This window comes from Coloeus monedula, assembly GCF_965178545.1.
Source record: "Coloeus monedula genome assembly, chromosome: 10".
Lineage (NCBI taxonomy): Eukaryota > Metazoa > Chordata > Aves > Passeriformes > Corvidae > Coloeus > Coloeus monedula.
Genome location: NC_138790.1, coordinates 13921167 through 13935002, shown reverse-complemented (window position 1 = coordinate 13935002; position 13836 = coordinate 13921167). Strand labels below are relative to the sequence as shown.

At 44.6% G+C, this 13836-nt stretch overlaps 1 protein-coding gene across 1 annotated transcript; it reads right to left on the bottom strand.

Moving 5' to 3' along the window:
- Nucleotides 1–1502: 1502 nt before the first annotated feature.
- LSG1 (large 60S subunit nuclear export GTPase 1) lies at nt 1503–13836 on the bottom strand. Its single transcript, XM_082288198.1, has 14 exons — nt 13746–13836; nt 13554–13671; nt 13156–13276; nt 12496–12582; nt 11532–11618; nt 9364–9424; nt 8491–8667; nt 6991–7410; nt 6590–6691; nt 5629–5772; nt 5199–5322; nt 4506–4585; nt 3698–3871; nt 1503–2411 (listed from the first exon to the last, which is right to left on the bottom strand). Exons 1-14 carry the CDS (start codon nt 13824–13826, stop codon nt 2232–2234), a joined length of 1956 nt encoding a protein of 651 aa, XP_082144324.1. The 5' UTR covers nt 13827–13836; the 3' UTR covers nt 1503–2231.

Genomic DNA, 13836 nt, shown 5'->3' with positions numbered 1-13836 from the left:
ATAGCCTCATGCCTGCCAGCTGCTGCCATGTGCTGTACTGAGCTGTCAGCAAGGCCCAGCTGGCATTGCCCAGGGAGGGATGCAGTTCAGCAACAGACCAAACCACCACAGGAAAGCATCAATTTGCCTCTTACCTATTTTGCCCACTGCTCAGTAGCAGCATGAAATATTAACAGGTCTTTACGTCCTTCTTCTGTTGAGGCAAGAGTCCTTTAGCACAGCAAGGAGCAGCTTGCATTTAACACCTGAGCACACAGTAATTGCTTGGTCCTATTTACATTATCCTCCATTCACTCATGCAAACACTGCAAGTTGCTTGGCAGGTCTCAGGGCCAAAGGTTTCTGCAAGCAACAAGCAGTTGTCCCAGATCTCAGGCCCTGGGGACTTCTGTCACTCACTGGATTTGGAAGGGTCCACATCAGGACACAGCCTGTCCAGCAAGGAGGCTGATGGAGACCCAGCTAACAGGAAAGGCCAGACAGTGCAAAAGAAGAGAACTTGGGTGCATGCAACATGGGCTAAGAATTCAAAATGCTTTGAAAGGAGAAAAACAGAACACAAAAAAATGTTTTACATCTTCAATAAAAGATACTCCAACTTCAGTTTGACAGGTAATCTGACAGGTAATAGCTTCACAGAAGACAAAAACAAAGGAGTGTTTCTGAGCAGTCAAGTCCCTAAAGGGACAAAAGCAGACACCTTTCCTGCAAGGAGGGTAGAAAAGTCAGCTCAGAATGATTTGGCTAAGGCACAACCTCACAACCTTTTCAGGAAACAAAGGCAGAGATCACCTTCTCCAGGAGAACTAAATTAAATAGTCTCTCCTGACAATCTACTTTCTGCTACGGTACACTGATTTAAAGTATCATTGACCATATTAATTCAGTGTAATTATAATTTAACTTTACAGATGGCAGGGAACTATCTTCCCTCCAGTGATGTAATTAGGAACTCGAGAGCAGGGACTGCAGGGGAAGCAGGAGCCGAGGTGAGAGCTCTGCTGTCAGGGGACCCTCTGCACCCACAGTGCAAACTGGCTGTACAGGACACACACAAAGGGTCACAAAACCAAAACCAGCTTGGTTGCACACCCCACATCTGCTGTAGCTTTGCTAAGCAGTTGCTTTCATCTCTCCATCCACATTTAAGGCCTGGAAAGTACAAAATTACAAGACAGCAGTCCCTTTTTTAGTATCAAAGAGGCCAGCATCCTGTGTTACTCCACCACCTAAAAACAAAGCATGACTCGTCTTTGTGAGCTTTTCAGTCCTATCATTACTCTCTGTGCTGATCTAGGAATGAAGAGCACTGACCATGTGCACAAACATTTTCACAGTAGGGCAGCTGAGAAAGTAAATCTCACTTTAATCTGACCCCAAGTAAGTAAAGTCTTTTTAACATCAAATACTCAGCTACTCAATTAAAATCTGCTAACAGACAGTTCTCTGACTCAGAGCAATGAGAAAGAACATGACAGACACATAGGAAGTAAAATCTCAAATATATTTAAGGACAAATTAGCACCAGATTTTTATCCAGTCACATGGAGCCAATGTTTTAAAATACCAGTGGGAAGTCACACAGAAAAACAACTGATACCAGCTCAGTGTAAAGGATATAAAAGCAACATTTTCCTTGCATGGTGTGCTGTGCTGTGCTCAAGCTGGGAAACAGGGAGTGGTTACAGATTCTACAGAGTAGGGCTGGTATAGCAGAGAAGGAAGAGGGCAGTAAAGATCATTTCACCTCATTTATCAACACTCTAAAGCATTCTGTCAAATCAACAGACAAGCCTTAAAGACCAAAAAAAAAAAAAAAAAGCGCAATAGTGTCTCAAAATGTAACAAATATCACTCATTGAAATTCAACTGTTTAAAGATTTTAGTCAGTTTTACAAGGCTTGCTTTGATTGCAACAGCTATAAAATACATCCTTTATGGAAGGAAAAACATTCCTGCACAGCTCCATCTGCTCCCATTGAAAGGATGTTTCAGCAGCAGTCAAATGTCTGGGCTGGTTTCCAGATAACAAGAACAGCCAGGTCTCTTTTGTTCTCAGAAGGGATGAACTCCAACCACCAGAGCCCACTCTCATCCCCTGCCAGGCCAATCCACCGCAGAGAGCTCCCAGGTGAGCTAGTCATGCCTGCATATCTGTTCTTTCCCCCTCAATTAAGGCCTGTGGGACAGTGCAGTCCCTGCCCTGAAAAGGCAAGATACTGATGCCACAGCTAAGCCTCCAGGTGCTTAGTGATCCTGCGGATTTTCTCCTTCTTGTTCCGGTTTCCGTGTTTTTTCCAGGGCTTTCCTACCACATTGCCAGGATTGGATGCAGTCACAGGCACCAGGCCGCTCCCAGGCCGGTACCCCATGGCAGCCCGGACCCCTTTCATCAGGGCACGAACGTTCTCCTGGAAAAGGAGACACAATCAGCAGTGACTGAGGAGAAGATACTCAACCACTGCAGTTTGTCAGTAAAACCAGACACAGGCAAGCTCAAACCCAGCAGGGCCTGCTCAGCCCCTGCTCCAGAGCTGCAGGAAGGTCACAGCAGGCAGCCAGAGCCTGCCAGCAGCTCCAGTTCTGCCGAGCTGTGCCGGCTCCCCAGCGTCCACCACTGACACGACACCGCGCCCTGGCCGGCATCAGCTCCAGCACCAGGATGGATCCTCACAGCCTCTGCTCTGCACACAACAGATTGTCTTCCCAAATAAATCTGGCGCCCGGGAAAGCCACAGACCAAAATTGGTTGCTCAAGTCTGGAGCGTGGGCAGCACTGACGGGGCTCGCAGCTCGTGCCAGCGCTTTGGGCAGACAGAGCAACAGTCTGGTAATCCCAAAAATTCTTTTCAGGTCACAGTTTTCTGAAATAGCTCACTTTTTTTTTTGAAAAGAGCCTGAGTGCTTGTTTTCAAAATGCATTATTATCTTTAGCTATGCTAAACAAATGGTGTTCACATCCAGCTAACCAAACAGAATGGAACATGCTATCTATGACCCATCCTCTTCATGGCTAAAAACATGTTCTAATTCCTGTCAGGTATACAAATCTAGTCAGTTATGGATGTCATTAGTACACTTTTTCAGTAGTGTAGGGGCAAACCAGATCCCTGTGGGATCTAACAAGAATCATAAGTTAAGAAAAATTCCCATTTTCCACTTAATTTTGGGATTTCTTGACTGGATTTTAAATTAGTTTGTATTCTTCTCATCTGATTTCAGGTTCTGAGTCAAAACTCCCAGGTAGTACTAAATCAATTGTCTTAAAAAAGCTTATCACATCCTCTAAATATGTCAGCTCAGGAAAGGAATGTTATTTTGAAGGACCTGTTAGTTCAAAACCATGTTCTGTGTCAGCTGCCGTGTCATTCCTCCTTGTCTTTCTTCCCAGTCACCCTCCTGTTTGCTCAAGATTGACGTTTGATCCATAATGACAAGGGTCACCCTGCTGACCTCTAAAAAATCAGCTATGCACACATCATTAGCAATCTTTCAGTCACCTAGGACATTCCCAGTGATTTAGAAGATAATGAAAAGAACAGAGAGCTCTTGGGTAGAAATTATGTGCAGATCCCACTGCATCAAACACCATTAACTCAACCTAGCACACCTCCATCCTCAAAGGTGGTTTTCCCCCAGTAACTACAGATGAGTGCTGCAGCAAAAACTCCTAGAACAAATCTCTTCCAGAATTTACCTGATGGAAAAATGTTTTGTCCACCACATTTTCAATTTGTTTTGCTTTGGTATTTTTCTCAGGCTTCACCCGTCCAGTGGCCTGCACAGTTCTACTTTCAGGGCATCTTTGATGCTGGTGCTGAAAATCATTTGGGTCAATACCAGGAGGTGGGTGGCAGTATAACAGCTTCCCCTGTGAAAACAGTGGGACAGAGTTATTACAAAAGAAACTTGGAGAGGAAAGAAAACAACTCCAAACCTAAGAAGGGCCTGAAGTTTAGGGGCTCACAATGGCAGACGACCAGTACACTTTATTTCTTCTCCCAGGCAACAACTGGCTTGACTTCTAAGTTAAAGTACTGTTCTACCTCTACATCAAAGTGCCATTTGCAGCTGCAGTGTCCAGCTGCAAACACCACAGTGCAAAACTCCCAGGAGCACTGGGGGATCCTATTAAGAAATTATCAACAATAAGTTGCTGAGAGGTGCTGCAGAAGCATGCAGTATTACAACACTCAGAGCAACAGTCCTTAGTGCCAAATATTGGTCCAGCTATACATTATGGGTTCATTTCCTGAATATCTGCTAGCTATTTTAGAGATATGATTATTTATTTAGCTGGCACCATATTTTTAAGCAATCACATTTCTAAATTAGCTTAAGAAATTTAATTTATTCTTTTAAAACATAAAAGCAGCCATATTTAAAGAGTCTTTTGATACCTGGTGATTTTATCCAGAGAAATATAATTTACTTTATTGTGCTCCAGTACAACCTTTAATTCACCTCTGAGAAGGGAAGAAAACCCAGATGTAGGATGCACTTACACTGACATAATCTTTTAACACATATCGAGCTGATCGCGGCTGGTCTGGCTGTCCATGAGCTGTCATAAAGCCTCTCATATCTGGAAGAGAAATCCAGAGTATATTCTGTGTAAGTACAAGAGAATGTTAGTATGTTCTTCTCTGCTTCCTAACTGCACATTTGTATCCTTTCTCAAAAAACAGTCCCTTAGAAAGAGGCTTCTGTTGGGGAAAGCAGGGGAAAAAAAAAGGGAAGAACTTTGGTGATTGTAAAGGTACTGCAGAAACATCCTGACCTGAAAGGAATTATAAGAGCTGACATCTCCCTACCAACAGAAAACTGCTGGGGTTTTATTTTTGTTTTAAAGGCAGAGAATGAGAATTCACTGCATTCTTCAAAGTCTAATTCAGACACAGATGGTGGGAGATATCTGACAGGGTAAGAGAACCACATTACAGACTGGCAGGGCATTTCACCAATATCCTCCACACCATCACGGCATCTGTCAGATGAGACTGGCAAAGCACCACTGCAACACACACAGGAGATGAGCCATTACCAAAGGCCATTCCTGAGAGGAGGGCAAGTCCTATCGAAGAGGTCCAATTCACAACAAACCCAAGATGGGCCTAACTTTACAACATTCCCCTAAGGCCACGTTCAGGACCATGCACACAGTGGACGTGATAGGTTTTAAAAGGATCATCACTCACATCCATATGCTGTTAGCAGCTCTTCAGCTGTAGGCTTTCTATCTGGGTCCTCATCTTCCCTTGGCCTTATGATATTTATTCCATAGGTTGCTTCCAAAATGTTCCGTGGGATATGCTGGCAAACGTAAGCTAGTGAAGGAAACCACCTGGTGATTTACAGCTACACAAGTAATCTTGCCCTTGTCACTCCAAGAGCACACACAATGATTTTGGATTTTGTTGCAAACCAGAAAAATAACATGAGTCTGACAACAAGACAAAGTTGAAATGAGATAGGAGAAGACCAACACAGCAGGATTGTTTTATCCAGTATGTCCCACCTCCCTCAAAGCATGAGCACATGTACTGCTAGCAGGGCTGGAACATGCTACTTGGCATACTCCAAATCGAACCCTTGCAAACACTCTCACAAACCCCATGCAAAGGATATTAGAGAAATAGGTGGAACATGGTCCCTCATCTGATCTATAGGCAGAATTCCAGAACAAATCATTTCTGCCTTGGTAGAGACGAAAGATGGCATCACCAGACCAGGGCAATCACAAAGGCACAGGCCAGGCTCCACATACAGGGTCTACATGACAAATAACCCATTAGTTCACTATGGCAAGTCAGTGTCCATGGAGGAAAAAGGAACAAAAAAATAAAAATTCAAATGCATAGATGAAACATGGATGCAAATGACAATAAGCAGAAATTCTCCTAACATAGACACCTGCCCTGCTGGCCCCAGCCAACGAATTAAGAAGATCAGATGTGGAAGACAGCAGCACTTTCAAGTTCCTAAATATGGTGTCCAGATGGGAGCAGCAAGATCTTCAGCTCTCCAGTCTAATGGGAGAGAAGAAAGCACTCCACAAAACTCTGTTGGACCTCCTGAAACAGCTAGGAGATTAAAAAGTACAAATCCCACAGTGATCCCACACTATAGCATTGGAGTTGGCTACCTCAAAATCAAAGCTTGATCAATATGAAAACAGCAGCAAAACTACATTTATTCACAGCAATGATGTAGACAAGAAGGGTGGTTTGAAACCTTGACCGTAAGCTATTCAGACAAACACTCACTTTAAAAAGTTTCTCTCCTCATGACTGGTGTTGGAAAAAGAAGGCACAAGGTAAGTAAATAAAATGAGGAGATGGAAAACATCTCCCATTGCACAGCAGCTCTTCTGAGTGACTCAAAATGAAGCACGAGTTTAGAAGCAAGAATTAAAGTTCCAAATTACACACATCAAGACCACCCCTCTCCAACCTACTCTGCTGGCCAGAGAGTTCAGGCTGGCATAGGTCTCAATGAGTGCAGGTGGTTGCAACTAGGTCATAATGAAGCTCTCTTCCACCAGGGAAAAAGAAATGATAAAAAGATTGATGTTATTTGTTAGCAATACCTGGAAGTGTTTTGTACGGCCTGGTGTAGCAGACACTGACACCTTCTTATTTCCAAGGATTGTGTTGATGGTTGAACTTTTGCCAACATTAGGGTAACCCACCTAGATGACAAAGAAGTGGAGTATTAGTAGTACCAGGCAGGGTACTGCCAAAAGACTGACAGAGCTCTGACACACAAGTTCTTTAATAAAATGTACTAAAAAAACAGGGCAAACAGTGGGGCACACTGAGCTCCAGGAACTTCAGTATTAATCTTTGCACAAAACCCACAGTGGCTTCTGCTTCTAGTTCTTACACCCTTATAGGAAACCAGGCTACAAGATGGAATTTTTCCCACGGGGGGCACATGGAATTAAAATTTAGATAAGTAAGTTCCATTTAAGCACAAAGTCCAACTCACCAGCCCAACATTTACTTCCCCATCCTTCACCCTCGGTCCATCATGCATAGTTTTGAATATCTCCAGAAGCTCATTTCTCTGTACCAGGTGGCTGAAGTTTCTGACATTCCTGTTCTTCTCCTGCACTCCATGCTGCACTGCAGCACCATCAGTCCTGTTTTCCATCCTCTCTGGAGCAAAAGCATTTATGTTGTCACCAGCTTCATCTTCAGAACAGGTTTGCCAGTCCTCCTCTTCATCTTCCTCACAGTCTTCATATTCATCACTGCTGTTATCATCACTCACCAGAACCTGGTTTATACTTTTGCTGCCTGTGGATGCTCTTTCTGTGCTACCTTGTGCTGTGCTGTCATCATCTTGACTGGAGCCTTCATCCTCAGAACCACTCGGGTGCTCCGCTCCCCCTTCAGCACCCAGTTCCTGTGGGGACAGCAGTCCAGAGGTGAAATGCAAAGACAACACCAAGCCTTGCTGCTGGCTGCAGCTGCTGCAGTGCAGACAACTGTATTTTCATCAGCCAGATCCCAAGAGTTGACAACTCAGTGTTTACATCACACAGGGGTTTTCTAGAAATCTTAAGTAGGATGTAGAACAACTAGCCCATTTCAGGAGAATGACAAAAGTATTCCAAGAGGGACTGTTCACAGCTTCTCTGTGAAGTCATTACGAAGTTCGTCTCCAGAATGAATGTGTGCATACCCATGCTAGTTTTTTTTATTTATTAAGTGTTCCTAGTAAAAGGAATTAATGTTACTCTTTCAAAATGTTCAGAACACAAACCCATTTTGTTTCATGTCTAAATATTTCATTAAAATAATTTTAAGCTGCTTTATTTTCAGTCAACTCTACATTTCTTCCCTGCAAAGAGTTTACATTCAAAAAGGAAGATCTTTTCACAACAACAGTATTTTGACCTTTATTCCCAAAAAAGAGAACAGAACTAAAGTGAGACCTTCAGTCGCACATTTAAATCAGCCTGTAAAAACATTTTATACAAGGACTGCAAACCAACTGGACAGAGTAGGTATTTTTGGAAGGAGATAGGGGATATCCCACAGCTGAATGGTCATAACAGAAGAAAGTGGCACCTATTGATAACATGTAATTTGGGGTAGCAGCTCATTTTGTTCCACTGGCTAAAAATGACTTTCATTTACTTTAGGTTCTCCAAGAAACACCTCCCCTCTCTGGGAAAGAAAAAAAATCCCTGTACAGATAACCCCATCCCTCACAGTATCCCTCTTGGAAAGGTTTCCAATTCTTTCAATGAGTTAAGAGTTTGCAAGCAGGTCTACAAGGGCTGTTTCTGTGTTTTGCACTTTGTTCACCATTTTACTCCCCTCACTTTTGTCTCTGAATTGATCATTCAAATGCTGTTTTATAGCTGCACAGGTCTTTAAAATAATCCTTTTGTGCTCAGGTATATCACAAGAATAGCTGCAAAGCAAGTTACCAGCTGCAGCCAGCACAGATCTAGTTTGCACTGGTCACCTACAGTACCTTTGATTCTCCACACAGCCGTTCACACTCTGCCAGAGCTGACCAGAACACCACCTTGACACCCTCTTTCTCAAAGAACTGTGCCCAAGCACCACGTTGCTCCTCAGTCAGCAAATCTGCTTTGTTGATCAGGATCATGTTCTCCTTGTCATTACTGACCTCCTTAACGTAACTTTCCTAAAGAAAACAAGAGAAGGATCAGTTTGTACTCTGGTTTTGACTCCTCTTCCCCCCAAGATAATGCAAGAGCAGCAAGACAAGTTACTCCATCCTGCTGCACACGAGCGTAGCCAAGCTTACAATCCCTGGGTTGATGGAAATGCTGTTCAGCAGACAGCTACAAGAACAAACTGGAGCATGCAACTACCACAATACAGCTTGCTGCTGGCCACACGTGCAAACACCTTGTCTGCTTAGAGCTGTGACAAGATATTAATCAGCACCCTGCAGCAGGAGCTCCTAAGACAACTATTTGAGCAATTCCACATCTCACTGATGCAGGGTTCTATAGTCTATCATTACAAACTTGTCACTTTTATAATTCTTGATCGTTTGTAATCCTTACTCACTTTCATTCCACTATGCTTTTACATAAAACAGTTCCTTTAAGTGAGGACACTTCTAGTGGGTAATGAGGAATAATATAATATCTGCAATGTAACATCTGCAGAAATGCCTCTAAATACTGTGTGATATACCAAAAGGCAAAGAAAAATAATTTCATGCCAGAATACTTGCATAAATTAATAAGATAGCCACTTAGGCACAACAGCAAAACAGCTTCACAGTGGCTGAATGCATTAAACAAAAAATGTATCATATAAACATTAAGAAATAAAATGAAGACAACATTCAAGAAAGTGGTTTACTTACCAGATCTTGACATCTAAACAGAAGGGGGTTTCTGGCATCTACTATCTGGACTACAATGTCACTGCAAAGTAAAGGAAAGCCCCATAAAGTATTCCTTCTTACCTGGCCTCAAAGGAAGCAATAAGGCACAGCAATTATTCACTTCAAGATTTTGCTTGGAATTTTAGTAGCTTTAAGTGTATTATCCTACTAAAACCTTTACTGAACATCAGAGCATCTCAGCAGCCCACCTGCCCAACAGAGCCGTGCTTGTGCTACAAGGCAGTACTGCAGTACAGTGTTTACTCCTCCCTTGGCTCATTCTCCTGTACAACTGTACAGCCACCAAGGGGGAAGAAAACACGCCAGTTTTGACAACCCATCTACCCTTCAGAAATGCTCAGCAGGCAAGAACCACAGTAGTGGTACTCCATTTTTTAGAATGGTACTGAAAGCTGTGATAATGCAACTTTATTTCTATCTATTCTCATCCTCAGCTGTGGCAGGGTGTTTATAGAGAGAAAGAAGAGGTGGTTTTCCTACACAGCAAGATTTTTGCATGGAACAAGATGTACAAAGTCTCTCACAAATCACCTGCAGATTTTAAGCATTTGATATTGGGCATTTTCAAAATTTTCTCAGTGCTCTCTTTTCTCACAAAAAGCACAAAACAATGAAAAAATAGCCTCAGATTTCAGGAAAACATATTGCTCCCCCATGCAAGCAAGGCATTGAGACATGCTTTTAGGAAATACCTTCCAAACCCAGACACCAAATTGCCACCACATACATGAGCAGGGCTCATTAGTTCTACACAGTAATTAAATGCAATGGCTTCAGGTCCCAAAGGCATCCATGCTTCTTTTGTCAAAAGGATGGGGAAAATTTAACTACAACCTCTTCCACTAGAACTTCTCCAGGCAGGTAATTTAAAATACTGCCAACATATTACCACATGCTGATTCTATTTGTTTGACAGGGATTTCTGTTAAGTCAGGACAGCTTCAGAACACTACGGGTTGAATGGAAGAATTTCAAGCCTCACTAGGCAGTCTGTTAAGTATTAAAAGCAAATAAAAATCAATAATCCCCCCAAGGGAAAAATTCAATAAGCCACATGGGTACAAAGAAGGACTGCACAGTTACAGACATTCAAAGATCAATACAAGAGAAAGCTGACACCATGGTACTGGGATGGGATACAGAGAAGTTACGGAATCCCACTGCTGGGAACTAGTTTGAAGCAAACACATGGAAAAGGCTGATAACAGATCAAATTATCTGGGAAGGTTAAAGGACTGAGTGACTTTTCCATTCACTTCTGAGACAGCATCCTCACTCTACATGAAATAAAAAAAACTTCAACAGGAGCAGAAAGGCATTAATAACACATTCTAGTCACCTCAAAACACCTAGTACAGTCACACTGCACATTATGATACCCTACAATGGATGCTCCTGACCAGCACTCTCCCAGCCAAAGGCCCAGCAGCCCTCAGTACAAAGCCCCTTCTATGAAAGGACCAGCTCACCATGACCTCACTGGTGAAGTATTTTTCAATTTTAGGAAAGTGAGATGAGATGATCTCAAACTTAATTACTAGTGAAATTAAATGCCCCAGTTTAGATTAACATAGCTGATAGCACTCTTATTGTATTACAGCTCAGCAGAGCAAACAAAGCTATTCCTGTGATATGACAGCCTGTTGTCTTCTGTGCACTGCTGCAACTTCTCTATGTGGCAAAGGCCCAAGGAGCCTTTCCTTCTTCCCCAACATTATTTAGTCCTTGCCTCCTGCCCATGAACATCAGCTGCAGCTGTGTGGTTGGGAAAGAGGGAAAGGGGTTAACCTTGGCAAGAGAACTCAAAGACACTTCTCAAAGGAGGCCTCCCACACAGAGTTACTGGAGGAGGCCAAGAGCAGCAGCCTCTGAAGAATCTTCAGAGACTCACAGTGAACCACCTGCAGATCACAGTGCTGAGAGCTAGCAGGCACCACTAAGCAGCTGCCTTTCTTCACATCACATTTTGATCACTTCCAAACAAAATCACTGCAGTACTGATAATAAAATATTACTAACTTAATTATTTTTCCTGTGCTCAGACACTTGAAACTTGTCCCAAAGCTGCAATTCATGAAAATACATTTAACATCACTTTTTAAAAAGTGGATGGCAAAAGACTTTACCTTCTTTCAATGACTCTCCAAAGCTGACGCCAAAATTCCAAGTTTCTTTCAAATGGGGTTAGAATTAACTTTTTCTCTTCCTCAAGACTAAGGCAAAACAGAAAAAAAAAAAGTCACATTTAGTCCATGGCAGGCTGCAAGCTCACCACCAGTTCTTCCCTAGATCCAGAAGGCTTTAGTTTCACAGAGAGCAATCAAACCAAACTCGTATATAGGTACTATTACTGATGTTTTTTCAAACAGATCAAGCACCCAGGTAAACTGGTATCAGTGGCACTGTTTTAGTGCTGACAAAATGGCTCCTGAGCTTGCCAATGGAGAAGTGGTAAAAGATGGAAAGAAAAGAATTCATCAAGAGTCTGCTTGTGAAATTTGAGAGCCACAATAACAAATGAGAAAAGTTATCCCAGTTGGCAGCAGTTGTTTCTTAATTGAGTACCACTTGGAAAAATTAATGAAATTTGGGGATGGTACCTGGAATACCTCTATACGGCCTTGAACTTGGTGTTATCACCACCTTGAACAACTTTACTCAGGGCAAGCATGGGTTTGCAGGGTGTGAGCAGATACCACTCAACTCTCCAAGCCAGTGGATGCAGCACAAGACCAGCACAAGCTGCCATATGCAGGCTGGCAGCACTGCCTTCTATTCAGAGCAGCACTGTTGCTCTTGAAAGACACATCCAGTAACCCTTTACTTCACAGGCAAATGGAGAACATCACATGCCATCCTAAAGTATTTTAAAAAAACATGCACACACAAGACAGCTTTGCAGAGCTGACCACAAAGTGACACATCTGGACTGTGGCTGGGATGTCCAACCTCCCAGGACAAGTACAGGCAGCTACTGAATAGATGTTAGTTTTATTGGTCCAACAAGGATAAGTACAACCCACTGTTTCCTGTGTCACTAAATGCCTAAATGCCACCAGCTACTTACCCAGCCACAAGCAGCATACTCACTGGGCAAGCTGTCGCCTCCACTCGAGAAAGCTCTCTCTCTCTGCTTGCTTCAAGTCCTCTGCACTGGTTGTCCTATCCCAGTGTGGCCTGTAACAAGCATATTTTCGAGTGAGCGGTCAGAAATAGCTGTCAGTCCAGCTACATTACTTCAGTAAACATAAAGAACATAAACACCACACTTTCAGCTATGCTGAGGTAATGGGTCAGATGTGCATGCACCTGTTTTCAGCAACTTTAAGTACACCTTCTTATCCTTTCAAATTCCACTAGCTGAGAGCATGTAAATCAAATACACCAAAGCTGTTTTTTGAGCTAAGGTTTGTAGGGTCCTTAAGATGGGGGATTAATCTCTCTGTTCGCCATGCACAGTGCTTTGGAAAGCCTTACCAAGCAGCCTGGATGCACCTGCTCCAGCAGTGCTAAGCTTTGGGCAGGAAAACCACACCATCACGCCAGAGAAGCTGGCACTGGCAGGACTCACATGGCAGGCAGGCACCCGTGCTGTGGGTTACAGCCGGCTCACGCAGGCTAGTTAGAGGCTTCTCCAAAAGCAGGGTATTGCCAGCCTGAGGGCTGTCCTCAGGCTTGCAGCCACGGAGGGATCAGCCATGGAGCCCCACCCAGCCAAGGGGCATCCAGGTCCAGCCCTACAGAACTCACCTCCGTGGGATGCGCAGGAATTGCTGATTCTCCTGGTGCAGCTGCCGAACGCGCTGAGCCTCCTGTGCTGTGAGCAGCCCCGTGCAGCTCTGGGCAGACACGATCTGGGCATTCAGACGCTCTGCCGGAAGGGAGAGACAGTCATCCAAAGCCACCTGTCACCAGCCCTGCTGCCCCTGCCACCGCATCCTGTCTCTGCTGACCCCCAGCCCTGGCTCAGGGCCTCACCACCTGCCCCCGGTTCCCGCCCGGCCACACCCACTGCCAGCCCCCGCTCCCACACACTCATCCCAGAACCGGAGTCGGCCCGACCCGGGTCCCCAGCCCCGAGATCCCTCCCCAGTCCCCGGATCTGCCCCCGGCCCAGCCGCACCCCCGGGCCCATCCCAGCCCCTCACCGGCCACGAAGCGGGTGCCGGCCAGCTCGGCCGTGGCCAGGAACTCCTCCAGCGGGCTCTGCTCGGGTGCCGACCGCAGCTCCGGGCCGCGCTCGGCGACCACCTCGCTGACGTGAAGCTGCCGGCACAAGACACCACCGTCAGTCCGGGCCGCCCCGGCCTCCCTCCCGCCTCCCTGGGCCCCCGGCTTACCCATGAGGAGGCGCCGCGGCGCTCCAGCCCGCGCTGCCGCTGCAGGGAGCGCCCGAGCCCATCGCTCCGCTTCTTGCCCATGTGCCGCCGT

Coding starts and splice junctions, on each gene's coding strand:
- LSG1 (XM_082288198.1), bottom strand. CDS start 13,826: ATGGGCAAGAAGCGGAGCGATGGGCTCGGGCGCTCCCTGCAGCGGCAG. Junction 13,672..13,745: donor GCCGCGGCGCCTCCTCATGG/GTAAGCCGGGGG, acceptor TTGTGCCGGCAG/CTTCACGTCAGCGAGGTGGT. Junction 7,411..8,490: donor GGCTGTGTGGAGAATCAAAG/GTACTGTAGGTG, acceptor CTGTCCCCACAG/GAACTGGGTGCTGAAGGGGG.